The sequence below is a fragment of the Odocoileus virginianus genome, unplaced genomic scaffold (genome assembly GCF_023699985.2).
Source record: "Odocoileus virginianus isolate 20LAN1187 ecotype Illinois unplaced genomic scaffold, Ovbor_1.2 Unplaced_Contig_1, whole genome shotgun sequence".
NCBI lineage: Eukaryota > Metazoa > Chordata > Mammalia > Artiodactyla > Cervidae > Odocoileus > Odocoileus virginianus.
The window spans coordinates 4,525,523-4,546,145 of NW_027224318.1; the positions used below are offsets into that span (position 1 = coordinate 4,525,523).

Sequence of the window (20,623 nt, forward strand, 5' to 3'; positions counted from 1 at the left end):
ATAATCTCAGCTATTTTTTTAGGCATCCTGTGATAACTTATGTTGACATACTAGAGGCAAAGCGTAGTAGAATGAAAACTCAGATTAAAATCGTGTTTTACATGAAGGTTTCAGCTGAAATAGGGACACTGCTGGATTTCTGCTAAAGCTGTCGGTATTTAGCAGCTGGACAATCACAAGGGCTTCTCTTGTGGCTCAGTTGGTAAAGAATCTGCGGGGACCTGAGTTTGATCCCTGGGTTGGGAAGATCCCCTGGAGAAGGAAAAGGCTACCCACTCCAGTATTCTGGCCTGGAGAATTCCATGAACTGTGTAGTCCATGGGGTCGCAAAGAGTCGGACACGACTGAGCGACTTTCACTTTCACTCACTAATCACCGAGTCAGAGCAAGCCAGTCAGGCGAACATCTTGCTTTCTGCCAGCAGGTGGCAGTAGCATTCTAGAAATGTTTATGACGATTGGCACTGAGCCCACACACAGAGCCTTAAAATGCTATGATCGTGTGTTGGTACCTTGTGAAAAGTACAGTAAGCCATTTTCTGGATTTCGAGATATAAAGCGGACCCCAACCTTGATATGTTCCCCATATTTACATATATTTGAATGACTGCCCCGGTCTTTTGCTCTGCCCTGGGTGAGGTCTTTTGGGATTTCCCCTCTCCCTCCCCTTCTGGCTTGCTATTGTAGCTCTCGTTTCTTTCTGGGAGTAACTCCACCCTTACAAAAATACCCACTTCTCTCCCATGCTTCAGTGTGGCATCCATTCTTTTTCACGAGGGAGAGCGACCCGGTGTGAACCGACAGAGTAGAGAGAGGAAGAGAGAGCATGGAGGCAGATGTGGACCTCACTTCCGGCTCTGCTGTGGCAACTACCACAAACACCACGTGTCCTTTTTTCCTCTTGTTAGTTTTATTCACTCTCTTGTTTACCATTGTTGTCAGCAGTGAAGACTTTGAGAAAAACCCAGAGCTGTGTGCTTGCTTCCGGGACGTAAAACATAGGGAAAATTCTGAGACTAGATTCTGTTCTGTCTTTGAGGAACCAGGGAAGGGAGCAAGTGAGACTAATCACAAACAAAGAGTGGTGGGGACAGGAAAGCAGCAGGCAGCCTAGGTTCTGGGACTGGATCAGTGAAAAAAGGGCTAAGTGAGATCCACCCCACCCAGTGGGAGTGGTATCCCCGGGACTTTCCACTGGCCAGACCCAGCCTCCCAGCGCCTCATGTCTCACCACCACTTTCCCGACTACAGTGATTCCCAAGAAAGGCTGGTGCGAGAGAGGGAGGCAAAAAGGGGGGAAAGCCTGACCCTTTTCTAGCTGCTTTAGATGGAGTTATCATCATTCGAAGTAGAAATCTATGCAGAGAGTCTACTGAAATACAGTCAGATGAGATAGTTAAGCCCTGTACTGTCGTTATAATGTATAATTTTCTTGAGTTTTCCAGCCCAACCCAGAATGTGCCAAAGCCCCATCCACCGTGTCCATTCTGTGAGATAAGGTTATACTGAGTTGCAAACAACATTCACACATTGAAAACTGCTTCTGTTGTATTACATCACACATACAGAACGTGTTAAACTCAAAAGACATTTCAAATAGGCTGTATAAAGTTAAAAGCTATATTTGAAAGACAGATTGTGTTTTGGTGTAGTGATATATATTAGCATATTATATTTGTGTATAATGGTATTAATTTGTGCATTAGATTTATTTGGCTAAGTAAAATGTGTCTTTGAGGATCTATTTATCATAATGGGCAGTGACTTTAAGATAATTTTCTTCTTTTGTTGCAATAGTCAAATGTTATTTTTTCCCCAGTAACCAGTGTTTTATTCTGACATAGTGATCTCATGTTATATTGGGAAAATTAAAGAAATTCTTTTGTAGTATTTGACAAGCCTAGAAGTTAGAATGCTGCATGGAAAGTAGTAAAATACACATTAACATTTGCTTTTAATTGTTGTAACCCTTGTATCAATTTGAGTAGAACATTGAGGATGCAGTAGTTGTTTAGTCATGGAAAGGAAAAATAAGACTTGTTTACCAAATTGAAAAGAAATTATGAACGTGATTTTCTCAAAATTACATTTCTACTCAAATGCACTCTCCTACTTCGAGTTATTTTCCTAATTATATTTTATATGCGATGATTTTTTTTCTAAGTTTAAGCCAATCTGACCCAGAGGCAGGCTATCTTAGATGTTTCCCTAGTGACTTGCATTAAGCACTATTTTAAAAAAATTTTTTATTGAAATATAGTTGATTTACAATGTTGTGTTAGTTTCAAGTGTATAGCAAAGTGATTCAGTTATACATATATATATATATTCTTTTTCATATTCTTTTCCATTATGGTTTATCACAGGATATTGAATATAGTGCTGTATAGTAAGACCTTGTTGTTGATCTACTTTATATATAGTAGTTTGTATCTACTAATCCAAACTCCTAACTTATCCTTTCCCCACCCTGTTACCCCTTTAGTAACCATAAGTTTATTTGTTTTCTATGTGAGTTTGTAAACAAGGTCATTTGTATCATATTTTTGATTCCACATATATGTGATATATTTGTCTTTCTCTATACGATTTACTTCACTTAGTATTATAATTTCTAAGTCCAAAGGACTATTTCTTTTTTTTTTTCCATTTATTTTTATTAGTTGGAGGCTAATTACTTTACATCATTACAGTAGTTTTTGTCATACATTGAAATGAATTAGCCATGGATTTACATGTATTCCCCATCCCAGTCCCCCCTCCCACCTCCCTCTCCACCCGATCCCTCTGGGTCTTCCCAGTGCACCAGGTCCGAGCACTTGTCTCATGCACCCAACCTGGGCTGGTGATCTGTTTCACCCTAGATAATATACATGTTTCAATGCTGTTCTCTTGAAACATCCCACCCTCGCCTTCTCCCAGAGTCCACAAGTCTGTTCTATACATCTGAGTCTCTTTTTCTGTTTTGCATATAGGGTTATCGTTACCATCTTTCTAAAGTCCATATATATGTGTTAGTATACTGTAATGGTCTTTATCTTTCTGGCTTACTTCGCTCTGTATAATGGGCTCCAGTTTCATCCATCTCATTAGAACTGATTCAAATGAATTCTTTTTAATGGCTGAGTAATATTCCATGGTGTATATGTACCACAGCTTCCTCATCCATTCGTCTGCTGATGGGCATCTAGGTTGCTTCCATGTCCTGGCTATTATAAACAGTGCTGCGATGAACATTGGGGTGCACGTGTCTCTTTCAGATCTGGTTCAAAGGACTATTTCTTACAGAAGTTCTCCCTGTGTTATTCAAGTCAACTAAGCCCCCACCCTCCTTTTATTCATGATTTAGACCTCAGAGATGGCCCATGCCATTGCTGTGTTCCACATCAAGCATCAGATGGTACTGATTTCCAACAGACTTGGGTATGAACCCCAACTTAGCTATTTACTTGCTTTCACTCATCCTTCCTGAGTCTTATGTTTCTTGTCTGTAAAATGAAGATAACACCTGTGTGAAAATGTTGTAGTGAATATTAAACAAGAACAAATGCATGCAAAGACTTCGCATGAAGCAATAGCCTTATAAACCTCAATATTTAAGCTTCACGATTTTAGTAGGAAGTAGGTTTTATCTCTGTTTTACAGATGAGTCAGCTGAGGTTGGTAACTGATCCAGGGTCACCAAATTTGTTTTATGATTTCAAGTCCAGGGCACTTCAATCCCCTTGGCTGCTTCTGGACCAAGACTGCAGAAACTGATAAAACGGGCAGCACTGATGGTTAGGTGCGACCACTCAGATGAGCTCCAGCTGCCGTGAAGGTGGCAATTCCCAGTTCTTTGTCCTCTGACATTCCTTTAATTCTGTGTGATTCAAGGTTTCTGTTTAACAACTGAAACTCCGTTCTTTTCTCTCCTGCTCACAAAAGCCCAGGGAGAGGGAGAGTGTTTATAGTAGGGTAACCTGCAACCCACGCCACCCCAACTCCCTAGCATGTTATCACTGATAGTGAGTTTCTTTGAACACAATACAACTTATTCCAACATGCCGTAGTCAGAAAGTGCTACGTAAGATGTATTCTAGGGAGAATAAATAGGTCATTTGGTAGTACAGGGTTCCTGTTGGAGAGTGATGAGAAGATTGGTGGGGTCAGTGGGAGTCTAAAAAGTTAAGAATTGATCTCTCAGGCAATTGGAGGTTTTTAAGTAGGAAAGCAGCAGGAGTAAAGTGGTGATCTGCAGGGAGTTTCAGAAACCAGAAAGCCTGGAAGCCAGGGGATCCACTAAACTATTGAAGTGAACCAGACCGAATGAGATGAAGGCCTGAACTAAGTCAGTGGCAGTGGGAATGGAAAGGAATGAACAGGTACAAGAAGGCTTGTGATAGATTGGATATGCATGGGCGAGCAAGGAAGGAGAGGGGTCAAGTGATAAAGCAGATTTCCTTCTTTAATTCTATTTTGCAGAAATGTGAACTATAATGATCTTGCAGCCCTAGGACTCAGAATCCAGATGGAGGAAAGGAGAAAATCCAGAATGTGCTGAAGGGCAGGGAAAACCCAAGGTTACACATTGGCAGGACATGGTTCCTAAGAGGTTTTTTTTTTTTTTTTTTGGCCCCACCACTTGGCATGTGGGATCTTAGTTCCCCAACCATGGATTGAACCTGTGCCCCCTGCAGTGGAAACTTGGAGTCTTAACCACTGGACTGCCAGGGAATTCCCTACAGTCCTTTTTTTATTTTTGGCCGAGTTATTTGGGTAACCTGCTGCATGTTTTCAGATCCTAGGCTAAGTGACTTTGTGATTAGTCATAGAGACATGCTGCTGTCTGAATTTAGGACTTGATTCTGGAACATTGCAAGTGATGTTCTGGTGATAGAGAGCACTTGGTGAGTTATTCTCTTTGGCATCTCGCCAGCCAGTAACTAAATGTTTGCAGGGACTCAGAAAAGACTTTCCAAACCTGACATTAAGATCATCTGATAGATTGTACACCCCATGACTCTGGGTATAGGCTTCCTTAAGGGCAGAGATTTTTGTTTTCTTCACAGCTGTATTCCCAACAGAGATCAGAACCTGTCACTTAGTAGATGCTCAATAAATAATTGTTGGATGAGGAAACGAAGCCAGGGGTCACGAGTGCCTGGCTCACCACTGTACCCAGTGTTGCGTGCCATGCTGATGGAATTGAGTTGAAATGCGTTGGACAGCATTTGGGCTGGTGACACAAAATTTATTTGGTTTTTTATGCTGTGAAATACAGGACAATCATGTTCAGTCGATATCTCTTTACATGGAATATTAAGCAATAACAAAACTATATTCGTCCTTTTGCCAGTGATGATCTGGAACGATTTATGGAAAATCAAGGTGCGTCCAGTCCAGGTATCCTCATTTTAACAACAAGCCTCAGCAAACCTTTCATGCGACTGGAAAAGTATGTTACACTCTTACAAGAGTTGGAACGGCACATGGAGGTAAGGGAAGGTGAACTGTTTTAAGCTCACATACAAAGTATGGATCTCTGCTATGGAGGCAGCAGCCAGTCTGCCTCCAAACTAGCCTTGGTGAGGAGTTGAGGAAAAATCTTGGTTTCAAAATTTGCTTGACCCAGTCTTCCCTCTTCCTGGGCTTTTAGTTTTCCTCTTTATGCAACAAGATAAAAAGGGGACTTTTTTTTTCCTCTGAAGATTTTTAATTTTTGGACTTATTTTTATCAATTTTTTCTAGCTTTATTTTTGAGGTATGACTGATCAATAAAAACTGTATACATTTAGATTGTATAACGTGACTTTTAAAAGGTTTATAATGTGATTATTCATTATACACGTACTTTGTGAAATGATGACCATACAATCAAGTTAATTAGCACATCCACCACTTTTTTTGTGTGAGAACTTTTAATGCCTTTTTTGTTTAGCAACTTTCAAGTATACAATACAGTATTATTAACTATAGTCACCATGCTGTACATTAGATCCCCCAGATTTACTCATCTAATAACTGAAAGATACTCTTTATTATTAAATATTCATGGTCATTCTCCCTCCCCTCCCTTCTCCCAGCCTCGGTCTTGCTCCTGGTTGACTCAGATGGTGGTCCTACAGAGAGCTCTTTCACCAAGAAATCTTCTGTTGCTCTGATATATGAACCAACTTTCTTGTGGGAGATAAACAAAGCAAATCAGCATCAGAAAATGCGCAGAACTTTTTTATTATTATTATAGACAGGAGCATTTATCCCTAGGTCACTGCGGTCATTCAGCTTTCTGAGGCTAGATTACAGTGGAAGATTCTGGTATTTCTTGAAAGAAGAATAAATGGGTCCACTCTCAGTTTCTTTCTTTATGCAGCCAGACATCTCCATCAAAGTCCCCTTGCATTTTTTGCCTCAAGAGCCCAAATCCTCTTATTAAAAGCCAGTCAACAGGGGTAGCTTCTTGAGTGGTTCTTGTGTGCCGGAGCCTGGGGGATGGGGTTGTGGGTGGGTGAGGGGGGCCTGGAGGCTGCATTTACCCTACTTGTTCTTCCTGTGTCTGGGGAAAGGTTTTGAGGTTTGAAAGGGTTTGAATATCTTTAAAGAAAAAGGTTGCACGCTGCCAGTCATGTCAGCATTTGTAAGGATTGAAAGTGTGTACTCTGAGCGAAACCACATTCTCAGGTTCTTTGACCTGCCAGAAATCTGCAGGCAGTGGGGAGCCAGTGAGTAATGCCAGCCAGAATGACATTTCAGTTAGAGCCCGGCAAGGTGTTGAGCCCTGGATGGCTTTCCAAAAGCTAAACTAATTTGCTGAATTGTTTGAGGTTGGCCCCTCCTTGTTTCTCACAAAAATTCAGAAATGAGCGGCCTCAGGTTCCGTAACTGCTCAGTGCTGAAGTGCAAATATTAATACACACTTCACTGGAGGAGATAAAATCCCAGGTGCTCCTCCTGCCTGGATCCTCTGTTTTGGAGCCTGTTTCCACTCCTTCTCCATGTGCTGGTGGTCACCTGCCTTTGGCTGCCTTTCATTTCCCACTATGAGATTATACACACCCCAAGTATGAATTCACCATCTGGTAAGACACTTTATCCAGCTTTCTGATCACTGAGCATGGCTGCCGGCTCATGATAGAGTAACATCTGAACTTCGCAGTGGTCAGCTGATTTGGGGAAGGATGAGTTTATAAAGGAATACAACCTTTCTTTTCATAAGCAGTGCTGTTCTTGGCTTGGGTTAGACCCTTAGTCTACTCAGCTCTGTATTTTATCACTGGAGGCTGGTTGCACAGCAGATATCTTCCCATTATTCCTGCTGAAATTCAAAACTTAGCTGGATCTCTCCCCAAGGAGTTCCACTTTCCTTTCATAAAGAGTTATGCAGGTGTGGACTCCTCAAAGCCAGTTTTTAAAAAATGGCTGTTTATTCGTTCTGAAGCTAATTTGTTTTTTGACTGTACTGCCCAGCTTGTGGGATCTTAGTTCCCCAACCAGGGACTGAACCTTGCCCCCTGCATTGGAAGCACAGAGTCTTAACCACTGGACCGCCAGGGAAGACCCTCAGAACCCTTTTTGAACCTGTTCACTTTTGGGGATTGTAAGTCCTATGAAATTGCAGACCAAATAAGCTTACTGAAGAAGGAGCACATGTTATGAAACGGAATTTTTTCCCATCCGCCAGGTTTAGTCTGCTGAAAGAAAATGGAGGGGGTTTAGCAGATGAGATTGGATTGATTTTTCTCTGAGCATCACTCAGTTTCCGCAGTTCCCTACCTCTTATCATTTACTAACAACACAACCTAATGATGACCCCAAATAATTATTATGTATTATCCACAGTATAGTAGCAAAAGGGGAAATGGAAACTCTTGCCTCAATAACCAAATATATGTTACCAAATATATAATGTATTCCGAACGGTCTTAATTTCTTTATCACCTAATCATTAGAGGTGCTGAGATTCCAAAGGCTCAAGTGCTGTCTTATTTTGTAATCTTGAAATTAGCATATAGCAAAACTGATTTTTTTCTTTGAGGTACAGTTCTATGACTTTTACCCCATGTATAGATTTGAGTTACCACCATCACTGATGCAATACACAACAGTTCCATCATCCCTCAAAAATGTCCTCTTTTGATCTCTTTGCAGCCACACCTTCCTCCCACCCCACCCTCTGGCAACCACTGATTTGTTCTCCTTTAATACTGTTTTAAAATGTGTTCTTTTGATAGGATACACATCCAGATCACCAGGATATTCTGAAAGCAATCATAGCATTCAAAACTCTCATGGTATGTGATGCTCAAAAATTATTATTCTCTATTTCGTAGTCTTTGTTTCTAAAACAGTGACTTGTGTGTAATGTTTCTTTCCTTTTGCAAAGGTCTTTGGAGTGGAAACAGTAAGCTCTAGTGACCGTGTTGCAGTGATTGTTTCATTTAATGTTGTCTTCCAAACATCATGCTTACCTGTGAAAGGTTGCCAGGCTGAGGGTGTAAAGTCCTCACATTTGAAGTCTCTGCCACATTAAGCATGGCTGTGTAGGTGGGGGGTTTCCTTTTGTGTCTTTGTCTTTACCCCTGTGTTGCTCACCTTACGTCTGTGCAACTCGTCCTTCACTGATTGGCATCAATACTGGATTCATCTACTTATGCCAAAAGGTGTGAGTCTATTCTTTGCATAGGAAAAAGAAGTCCTTCATCAAATCTAAAAGGAAAAAAAAAACCAGCTAAAATACAATTGCTGTATACAGATTGCTATCAAAGGTACCTTTATCTTAAATCTCGAGCATGATGGCTTAATGTCCTCTTGAAACCACTGATGTAAAACCACTTGGTGGCATTTTAGGAGGAAAGTAAATGTTATTTGGGGTCATTGATTAAGTTAAGCTTCATTTTAGACAGTTCCATAGTATTCCAAGTGATGGAGATAAATGTTCAGTTACTGATTCTTGCTGTAAGATTATGATGCAACTTTCACCATCACCTCATTTTTGTTGCTGTTGAAAGATCTGTACCTGACATGTCCACAGTTAAATAGCAAGTTGAAGACCAGAGAGTAAGTTATCAGGTTAAATTTCCTGTGGAAGACAAAAAATAGTCAAAGTTTGGCAGTTTGATATGGTTCAACCTAATAGAACAGGCCACTGAAACCTGTGGCATTTGTTATTGTTATTTGTGTCCCCTTTCTTTTTTCCTGTGTAGACTGAATATAACATGTCTCTTTTGAAAACAAATTAGTTCTAATCATTTTACATGTTGTACAAGTTACTTTGATGGTTATAGTATACTTATTCCCATTCCAGGTGCTTCACAAATGTATCAATTTATTTCTTCAAGCTTCCATTTACCTGAAAGGAACAGCAGAGATTTTATAGAAAACACATCCCAAAATGCTATGACAGTCATTTGGAAACAGGACTATAACTAATCATATGCTTATTTTCATATTCAATTTGGATTGATTACTGTTAAATTATTTTAAGATAACTGCATTTTCTGAAACAGTGATATATATATAGTAACTATAGCCCACATATTGTTTCTTGGCTTGTATTTTCAATTTGTATTTGTGCAATTCAGTTGTATCTCTTTTTCTAATCCTTTTAAGGATAAAAATGAACTTAGTACTTTTTATAGCAACCTACTACTAGTCCCAAAACAAAGTGTAGGATGGTGCACATGTTTCATTATAAGATCAGTTTGAATCACTGTGGCATAAGGAGTTTAATTTTCTCTTTTTCAATAACTCTTGGAGTCATTTTATAAATTAAGATGTTATTTGGTTGGAAACTGAGTTAGAAAAATAAGATTGCTTTGTAACTCAAAGCACTCTTCATGCAAAGATAGACAAGATGGAGGGGAGCTGGAACCAACGGGGATGCCAAGCAGCAGATCTGAATGTACTGTCCCCGTTTGGTGTAATTCTGCTTATCTTCCCATACTCCTTGCAGGGAGGGAGAGACAATCCCCTTCTACCAGTTTATCTTGATGTTTTGACAAAATAAGAAGTAGCTCTTCCTTAAAAATGTCTGGGGACTCAAGGCTAGTGATTTAAGGTAGTAGACCTTTCTGTCTGTCCAGAATGGAGCTGGTGATGGGATTTGTGATAAAGAACAAGGACTCAGTCGAAATCTGAGAGTCAAGAACCACATCTTATTTTAGTCTTGTTTTAGGTCTGTTTCAGAAGAATTCCTGTTTCATTATGTTCTGCTTTGGTTCTGTAGGGGCAGTGCCAAGATCTCAGAAAGAGAAAACAGCTGGAGCTGCAGATCCTTTCAGAACCTATTCAGGCATGGGAAGGGGACGATATTAAAACCTTGGGGAATGTGATCTTTATGTCACAAGTCATGGTGCAGTGTGGAACAAGTGAGGTAAGAGGTTTCACAGTTCAACACCACTTCTTCCATCTCTTATATGTTTCTTCCTTTATGTCTTCTCCCATCAAGATCAAACACTCGAACTTTCGCATCAGAAACTGAGGACCTCTTCTTTGCCCAGCCCTCTGCTTGGTGCTGTGGGAGGGAGTTAGGAGGAAAGAACAGCCATGATCTTGATCTCTCCCTTCAAAGTACTCATTAGAGACAGATGAATACCCAAACTGCAACTGGAAAACAAATCAAAATAGTTCATGACAGATTGTGACATCCCAGCAGTAGGTTCCACAGAAGTTCAGAGAGGGGAGAGAGCAAGGAAAGACTATATGGAGACAGGACTGGAGGAGGGGGCCATGAAGAGAAGAGGGGAAGATTTTGTAAGGAAGAGGTCCTTATTGTCTCAGGAGAGAGCAGGAACTTGGCAGCCTTTGTTCTTCAGGGCACTTGATTGGGAGCAGAGGAAACCTCCCAGGCGGAGTGCAAGAGCGAGCTGATTGTGAGGCAGGTTGTGAAGAATGTCGGATGTCAGGCAAGGGTAGTTCAGATGGATGCAACAGGCAGCAGGAAACCATGCCAGGCCTGAGAGGTAGAGAAACACAATGAAAGGGCTGTTTATGACACCATCTGGCAGCCGTGCTGCTACTGCTAAGTCACTTCAGTCATGTCCGACTCTGTGCGACCCCATCCCTGGGATTCTCCAGGCAAGAACACTGGAGTGGGTTGCCATTTCCTTCTCCAATGCATGAAAGTGAAAAGTGAAAGTGAAGTTGCTCAGTCGTGTCCGACTCTTCACGACCCCATGGACTGCAGCCTACCAGGCTCCTCTGTCCATGGGATTTTCCAGGCAAGAGTACTGGAGTGGGGTGCCATTGCCTTCTCTGATCTTGCAGCCGTACATGTCCACTCAACTGGAGGGGATGGGGCTGGAGACAGGCCAGCTGGGTTGGAAAGTGGTAAGTAAGTACCCCCCGCCCAAGAAGGTGATGGTGGAGAGAATGAAACTTAAGGGGCAAGTCTGAGACCTGTTTGGAAAGGAAAGCCTATAGGAAGTGGTGATCCAGGGGCTAGAAGAGATGACAGATGTCATTTCAGACCTGGTAACTTTAAGTGATGGTTGGTATCTAGATGGAGGTGACTTGTAGGCAGGCGTTGAAAAGGTATAGAAATGTGGGTAGGAGGTCAGAGTTAGAGGCAGAGGCTTACATGTCGCTGACAGATGTGCTTTCTTGGGAAGTAAATGTCCAGAGAGAAGCACAAAGGCCTGAAGATGGATTATGTCTTTTAGGAAGGGGGCGGGGTAGGGGAAGAAGGTTGATTATATCACCTGCATGATCTATTGGGTACTACAATCATCTTCTCCCTCCCCAAATATCTTCTTCTACTCCCTGACAGGTCTGTGTCAGAGATTCATTACTTTGGGTTAATGTGGTTACCAAAGAGGAAAGTGGAGAGAAATAAATTAAGCATTTGGGATTAACACATACCAACTACTATACATAAACTAGATCAACAACAAGATTCTACTGTATAGCACAGGGAACTATACTCAATATCTTGTAATAACCTATAATGGAAAAGAATCTGAAAAAATATACATCTGAATCACTTTGCCATACACTTGAAACACTGTAAATCAACTAGGCTTCAATAAAAAAAACACTAGAAAAAAATAAGCAATCTCATGTAAAATGCAGATACCTTGGGGAAAGTTAATGTAGCGACTCTAACAGTCTTTCATACCTTTGGGATAAACCTCTTGGGTAAAGCAAGAAGGAAATAGTGCCAGAAGAAGAAAGTGGAAGATAGAGGGAAATTAGGGGAGTGTGTTGTCATGGAAATTCCAGAAAGAACATTTGAAAGCGGTCAGACTGCTGAGGGCTGCAGAAGGGTCAGAGTATGGAGACCGAGAAGCCATGGGATGTCACAAAAAGGCAGTGATTGATGACTTTGAGAGAGCGACAAGGGTGCAGTTAGGGAGGGATCAATGGGGAGAAAAAGAAAGCAGCCAGTAATTTGGCAATAAAACGTCAAGAAATAAAGCCACAGGGGGCAGATGAAAGCCTATGAAATGGACAGGAGATGTGCCTATGCTAAAGGCAGCAGAAAAAGCGAGTTAGACAGGAGAAGTGGCTGGAAGCAGGAGCAGGAGATAAGATGTCTGTAGAAGGAAGCCAACCAAGAGAAAGATGGGAGAGAATGCAGAACACTTGTTAGAAAAATTAGCCTTGAAACGTTGCTCTTCTCAAGCAGGAGGAAGGAGATGGAGCTGGGCTTGAGGATAATTGTAGGTAAAATGGCTGGATGTGCAAGCCCAGCGCCATCTTTGGCATTTACTCACTGTATATCTGCTCAAGGAGTTCAGAGAAACATTTGTGTCCAAAATTTCCTTTTAGTGCCATTTAAAAAAGTATTTCCTTCTTTGTTTTATGTGAGTATAATAATTATTGTGTAGTTACTGATTAACAGTAATGTTAGGAAGAGTTTAACACATGTGTTAAGAGCAGCAGTCCCCAACCTTTTAGGCACCAGACATGGATTTTGGGGACGACAATTTTTCTACGAATGGGAGAGGGGTGGCAGGATGGTTTGGGGATGATTCAAGCACATTACATTTATTGTGCACTTTATTTCTATTATTATTGCATCAGCTCCACCTCAGATCATCAGGCATTAGATCTCAGAGGTTGGGGACCCCTGTGTTAGAGCATAATAAATTTCTTATCACTTGAACCCCTTTATTTGGCCACTTTTCAAAGTAAAATCATTTTCGCTTTGACAACCTTAAGACTTTCTCGTGCTGTGGTTGCATCATGGGCAAGAAGGCATTAACAGTGTGACTTTTCAGGCTTCATGCTTGGGAAACAAGCATGGTCATTTGTATTTAACTGTTAGGTATAGATGGACTTCCCAGGTGGTGCTAGTGGTAAAGAACCCGCCTGCCAATGCAGGAGATGGGGGTTCAATCCCTGGGTCATAAAAGTCCCCTCAAAAGAAAATGGCAACTCATTCTGGTATTCTTGTCTGGAAAATTCCATGGACAGAAGAGCCTGGTGGGCTACAGTTCACGGGGTCACAAAGAGTTGGACACAACTGAGCAACTGAGCACACACATTGTGTATAGGAAGGAGATAGATAAACTGGATTTATATATATTTCAAAGTACAATTAAATGAGTTTTGTACTTTTTTTTTAATTTTTTTATTAGTTGGAGGCTAACTACTTTACAATATTGTAGTAGTCTTTGTCATACATTGACATGAATCAGCCATGGATATACATGCATTCCCCATCCCGATCCCCCCTCCCACCTCCCTCTCCACCCGATCCCTCTGGGTCTTCCCAGTGCACCAGGTCCGAGCACTTGTCTCATGTATCCAACCTGGGCTGGTGATCTGTTTCACCCTAGATAATATACATGTTTCGATGCTGTTCTCTTGAAACATCCCACCCTCGCCTTCTCCCACAGAGTCCAAAAGTCTGTTCTATACATCTGTGTCTCTTTTTCTGTTTTGCATATAGGGTTATCATTACCATCTTTCTAAATTCCATATATATGTGTTAGTATACTGTAATGGTCTTTATCTTTCTGGCTTACTTCACTCTGTATAATGGGCTCCAGTTTCATCCATGAGTTTTGTACCTTTAAGTTGGGTATCTTTTTTTAAAAAATCACTATTTGTGTTTCATTGCCTTATATAAGATCTATCTTACAAAAATTATTCCAGAAATTCTTTTTCTTTTTCCAGAAATTCTTAATAAACAAAATGTGCAATTTCTGTTTACATGTAATCTTTTTCCCTCCACTTCAGGAAAAAGAGGAGCGGTACCTCATGTTATTTTCAAGTGTTTTGATAATGTTATCTGCAAGTCCTCGGATGAGTGGCTTTATCTATCAGGTTAGTAGATTTCATATAAAGCAACAAGACAGATAATGAAAACAGGTTTTCATCTAGATGCACTGTTTCCACTCTGGTATTAAGAGCCCCAGCCAGAAAAGGCAGGATGTTCTGACCCTTTGTATAATTAAACAATTTATGAGAGCAGATATTCCTTTGAACATAGACCTTTATGTTAGCATAATGAGTTTATCCTGGACCTCCACTGCTCTGGTTATGAGATAGGTCATAAATGTGTAAACAGAAATCAAAGTCTGCAACTAAGTAAATTAACAGCAGCATTTTCCAGGCCTAGATCATATCATTATTGCTGAGAAGATATAAAGCTGACACTTGCCTCTGTGATTGTCTTATTATAGTCACATTATATGACTCAGGTTTCTGAGATGAAGTCATTCAACTCCTTAGGAAATTCAGCTTCTTTCAGTTGACTCCCAAGACACTGCATGTTATAAGTTATTGTTGCCTATCCTATCTTGGCCTAGCAATGACTAATTTTCATGAAATGTGAGTTTTTGCTTTGTTGACAGACTCTCCTGAAAAATCTGTTAGAAGGGTAAACTGTGATTAAATCCTGACCTCATGATTTACAGTGTGTTAGCAAAACACAACCCACATTTTCCCGTTGCTTTCTTGTCTGATTAAAATTTAAAGCAGAGAAACACATTATCTATTGACAGACTGGAGAAATATGTCTCGCCAGAATTCAGCAGTGGTTCCTAAGAGGGTCAGAAAATCTAACAAAAACAAAGACATGTATAACCACAGAATTAATGGGGATGTTCTTTTTCTGATAGGGAAAAATACCAATAGCAGGAATGGTGGTGACTAGATTAGATGAAATTGAAGGGAATGACTCCACATTTGAAATCACAGGTAGGTAATTTTTTCTTCTTCAAATCCTTTTCAAAATGAAGTGGGGTTTAAATAAATAAATGCTATTATTATATATAGGGGGGATCGGGATGGGGAAGTACATGTAACTCCATGGCTGATTCATGTCAATGTATGACAAAACCCACTACAATATTGTAAAGTAATTAGCCTCCAACTAATAAAAATAAATGAAAAAAAAATTTTAAAAAAATGCTATTATTTTCTGTTATGTAGTCCATGAGCAAGTTTTTCATGGACATGGTAAAGTATATCCCATTTCCTTGGATAATTAGGTTACAGCAAGAGGAGGGAAGACTCGTGGTCATTCATGAGCCTCAGCTTTGCTATTAGTTTCAATCTTCTCTTGCATAACAGCTAAGAAATAACAAGATGGACTGATGTAAATACAGTTTTCTCTCCCTTCTGTCATCTGTTCCCTGGTGGCAGTGGAGCCAAAGATGTGAACTTTTATCAACAATTTTATCATCAGCCTATGAATTAGCAAGACTTGTGTTTCTAAAAAGTGCTGAAAAGCCATGAAACTTTCCTCACAGATTGAGCAATCTGCCACACCTTGGTCATGCCCCCCAACTGGCCTATTGTCCCTTTAGCCAAACCTGTTTGATATCCATGTAATGGTTGCACGTTTTTCACTGATACAACTCAATGGCTAACACTAGGATGCTGGCCCCAGACCTTAACCCCTTCTTTCCCAATAGGGAGTCCGAGATTTGGTGTTGGCCTAAAGACCAGTCTTAGTTGGATCTGGCTTCATCTTTGATATTGGGTAAAGCAGTATGCTATTCTCCTTTTAGACTATGAACTAGATGGGCCCTGTGCTTAAATCTGGGGACTGTGAGTTTGTTTAGAGTGAGGTTTTATATTACTTCCAAGATTCTATAAGCAGTAGAAACCAAGGATGGTTTTTATAAATCAAATACGAGTATTTATATCTTTATTATCATGGCTTGTCTGTTCCTGATAGAAGAGTTTCAACAGGGTTAACTCATAGGTATGAAAACTTCTCAAGATAGACACCCAAGTCCTAGCTGCACGAAGTGTGTTTATGAATGAGGCAAGCTCAAGGTCCTCCTTGTCTTTTGTTTCCAAATGCTCCTAATCGGGTGATCCAGGTAACATAGTAGAGAGAATTGTGGTCCACTGTGGCAACAACCAGGACTTCCAGGATTGGCTGGAGCATCTGCACAGGCTGATCAGAGGACCTGCCTCTTGCAGTTCATTATCGAAAACATCATCATCGTCTTGTAGTGCTCACTCCGTAAGTAGCGTGTCTGTCCTGTCCAGGGATTATTGAGTCTCTTGTCAAATCCTGCCTACTGAGGACTTACAAGAGTGTTGAGCATGCCCTTAGCCTTTGGGTAGTTTGGATTTGTAGGATTAGAAGTACAGTCAAACCTCATTAATTCTGCTTTCTTGTTATGGGGGAGGCGCATCCCAATTAACACAGAGTTTGAGATATGCAGCTTTGTTTGACAGTTATTAAGGTACTCCAGCTGAACTGCTAGCAAAGTTTTTCTAACCAGAAGTCCTGCTAAGATGTTTTAGTGATAAACAAGATTTATTTTACTTAGCAACTGTTATGCTCATCAATGCTTCGGCTCCAATACTTTGGCCACCTGATGCGAAGAGCTGACTCATTGGGAAAGACCCTGATGCTGGAAAGATTGAAGGCAAAAAGAGAAGGGGGTGGCAGAGGATGAGATGGTTAGATAACATCACTGACTCAATGGACATGAATCTGAGCAAACTCCGGGAGATAGTGGAGGACAGAGAAGCCTGGTGTGCTTCAGTCCATGGGGTCAGAAAGAGTCAGACACGACTTAGCAACTGAACAACAGCGTGCTTGTATTAATAATATGCTAAGGCAAAAGAGATAGTTTACTTTCTTAAATACTTAAACATCTCCATGCAATCTCATTTATGCTATCACATTTCTTCATTAACCTTTAAGGGTAAACTTTGAAAGCTGCCTCCTTCTGCTTTATCACAGAGTTCACGGAATTTGAATTGATGAGATTTTACTGTACTTGCTGAGTGAGACTGAAGATGTGCTGTGTTGTCTGTTAACATTCAAACTTGTGATGCCCAAATTCCAGTTTTGAGCATAGTGTGTTGTGAGAAGAAAAGGGGCTTTTGGCATCAGATCTGGGTTCAAATCTTGACTTTGCCAATTGCTAACTGGTTACTTGGCTTTGCTAAAGTTTGCCTTAAGTTTTTCTGATGAAAATAACCTATGTAAGCACCTAATTGAGTGCCAAACACATGACTGATCTCATTAAATGTTGACTGTTATTCCACTTTCCTCCCTTTCAGGGGAAAAAGAACATCTGACTTGAATGAAATCGCAGGACAGAGGGAGGGTGGGCTCATGGGATGTGGAGTCAGAGTTGTGCTATTCCTTTGAGGCCCCAAGTCTTGACTGGAAAATGCCAGTCCTCCGACTGGAGACTTGTTTTCCCATCTTTTCCTTTCTGGGCCTGGCTTTTCAGATCCAACCAAGCTATTGTTGTTCTCTCACTGTGTGGCCCAGGATTGAGGTCATATGGCCAATTGCTACCATCTCATCAGACATTTTCCCAGTCTTTTAGCTCTACTGGACAGCCCCGAGGACCCTTGGAGCCTCCTCAAATTATAAAACCGTGGAGCTTAAGTTGTCTACGACCTGCACCTCCACTTAGACCATCAGCAGCACTAGGTTATAAAGAGGTAATTTTGCTACATATGGTATAAAATGCTTCTGACAAGCTGATTTTGTAGCTTATTAGAAACAGTTCTGTGGGGATGTGCTAGAATTGATGGTAGGTGATACAGTCAGTCAGTCTTGAGTTGCCAGACTCAGTGATTTTTTTTTTTTTTTTAAATTTTTATTAGTTGGAGGCTAATTACTTTACATCATTACAGTAGTTTTTGTTATACATTGATATGAATTAGCCATGGATTTACATGTATTCCTCATCCCAGTCCCCCCTCCCACTGATTTTTTTTTTTTATTTCTTAATTTTTCATTTCCCCATTGTCCATCTACACATATGTCTTAAATACCCACAGGCTTTCCGTGTACTGCCTGAGTTTCTCTGGTCTCCTCCTGAAGGGCCCCTGGTTTGCCTTTATGATGATATGAGAATTCTATAAATTGGTCATAATGTACACACATCTCAAACAAAAGTCACTTCATTAGCTTGGAATTGCTAACCAAACAGACCCAATTCTGCATTTTGAATCATTTTGATCTATGAAACCAAATCAGTAAAAGTTTTATGGGACCAAACCCCGGGTCTGAACTATGAAAGTCTGAATTATTTGCTGCAGTTGGAAAGAAAGAATTTAATGAAAGGAGTGTCTTTAAAAAAAGAGGCTTCTAAGCAACAAGCCTAGAGGACATTTGATATTTGGGTAGAATGGGTATTTCAAGGTTTTTTTTTTTTTCTTGTCTCGAAGTTGCAGTCAGGAAATGCCAGTCACTATCTTCTGAAACTGTGTGGAGTGTTACCTTTTCCATCCAAACTTTTTTTTCCCCCTAGCATGGTTCTCATCATTCCAGCTTTCAGAAAAGATCCTCATTTATTAGTAACTGTTCTTTAAATAGGTCTTACCGCATGAAGATTTAAGTTCGTGACAGTTATGAGATGTGTCTTAGAATCACGGTGCCAAGGCAGCATATATTTTTGTACCAAATGTGTGTTTTTGATGTGTGACGCAGACTTAGCTCCGTTTTGAGTTTGTTTTGATTTAAAACACCATGCCATTGTTTCACTTGTTGCCTCCAATGCTTAGTGCAGTAAAAGTAGAACTATGTTTGGATACGAGAGGATTTTTTGATCTTTTCAACCTGACATGATAGGAAAATAATCCTTGAGCTGAATCTTTATTATGTACCTCTATTCAGAATGTGGCCAGAAAACAGCCCCAGAGATTGGCTTTGGAAATTGATCGGTGATTCCTGCAATCATCCAATTTTCTCCTCTGATTACCTTAACCAGGAGTGCCACTTCATAGTTACCTAAGTCCCCTTTTTAATGATGGATATTTTGTAATTGTCAGTTACTAAATTCAAATTAAGGTGAGCTTTGAAGGGTAAAGTTGACTTAATCCTTCACAGAACTAATCCATTAAAACTAAGGCATGATCACTTTGTTTCTGCTGGGAGAAGTGAGTTATTAATATGTTCTTACTATATAGTGTGTATTTCAGTAATTTTCAGCATTTGTAATTCTGCACAGAACTGTATTCCTTGGGCTTTTGCATGATGATATTGCATCTGAAACTAATGTGGGAAACATGATGATATTCTCTCTGTGTAATTTGTGATAACACTAACATTTCAAATGTTGTTTTAGAATTATTGATAAATGGATTTGGTCACTATAACCATCGACCTCTCACGCTCATCTTCTCTTTCTTTACATATTCACTTTAGAGGATGTCTTATATCTTAAAGGTAAGGGTAGAACAATATCTTTGGTGTACAGTGACATCATTTAATGCTGTGCTGTAATCTTTGATGAATGAAGCTTTCCTTTATGCTTGTTTTGTCCCTTTTTACAATTGGTAGCTAAAATATGAAGATACATTTCTGACATGTAAGTACTTTCTTCAAAAAAGCAGGCTCTTGGGAAATATGTACAAAAATGAAAAACTCACGCATGACAAAAATAACAGGAAAAATAGAAATAGCATGTAAAATGTCTGTTTTCCATGGGCTTTTTTTTTTTTGCTATTTCTATTTTTCCTGTTATTTTTGTCACATGTGAGTTTTTCATATCTGTCTGCTTTCTAAGGAAATCACTGAGGCTAACAGGAAGAAATTAAATTCTTTGTTGTATTTATTTTTAAGGTAGCAATTGTTATCCATTCATCCTGTATATACATTGCATGGGAGGTTGGAATAAGATGATTGCTGTTTACTCGGACACTTTACGAGCACTTTTTAGACTTTCTGGTTATTCATATGGCAAATCCAACAATTCATATATCTTTTATCTGCTAATTAAAAATATGCCTTGCTTGGCTGTAAGTACATTACGTGTAACTCCAAATTATTTATCAGGAAATGTTTCATTTGGCTATTCTGTCTGAATACAGGGAATGTACTTAGTCTCTCTGCCTTAATTTTCCTGTCTCGCAAATGGAAGTTGATATTCTTCTTTGTGGGACTGTTGCTAAGGTGAATTTATTAGTTTTGAAGCTCTTTGAAAAGTGGTCTATACCCCACTAATAGTTATAATTGTTATTTCATTCCCTTAAAACGGTATCAGTGGGGAGTATAAACCCAGTTAGGAGTAGTGTTATTTCTCTAGGAGTGACATCCATTACCATCTCTCCAGATGGTATCCTAAAGGCACTTGGCCTCCCGCATCTGCAGTTGGCCCATGCCATTCTTGGAGCCATTTTTATTGTGTATAGTATTAAATTTTGATCCCTCCTAAGTGAAACTGTAAAAATCAGAGAGCCATTCTACTTAATTTCATTTGCTGTTT

The 20,623-nt window shown here is 40.1% G+C and overlaps 1 protein-coding gene across 8 annotated transcripts in view; it reads left to right on the forward strand.

Moving 5' to 3' along the window:
* ARHGEF6 (Rac/Cdc42 guanine nucleotide exchange factor 6) overlaps positions 1 to 20,623 on the forward strand; it is a 116,649-nt gene that overhangs the window by 86,751 nt on the left and 9,275 nt on the right. For 4 of the 8 annotated variants that reach the window (XM_070463252.1, XM_070463254.1, XM_070463256.1 and 1 more), the window contains 8 exons: positions 5,338 to 5,476; positions 8,210 to 8,269; positions 10,204 to 10,350; positions 14,163 to 14,249; positions 15,047 to 15,125; positions 16,259 to 16,404; positions 17,715 to 17,852; positions 19,564 to 19,584. In XM_070463252.1, coding sequence (XP_070319353.1) covers positions 5,338 to 5,476; positions 8,210 to 8,269; positions 10,204 to 10,350; positions 14,163 to 14,249; positions 15,047 to 15,125; positions 16,259 to 16,404; positions 17,715 to 17,852; positions 19,564 to 19,584 — 817 coding nt within the window. The remainder of the gene's footprint in view (positions 1 to 5,337; positions 5,477 to 8,209; positions 8,270 to 10,203; positions 10,351 to 14,162; positions 14,250 to 15,046; positions 15,126 to 16,258; positions 16,405 to 17,714; positions 17,853 to 19,563; positions 19,585 to 20,623) is intronic. The other 4 variants (XM_020875319.2, XM_070463253.1, XM_020875337.2 and 1 more) reach the window with 4 other exon arrangements.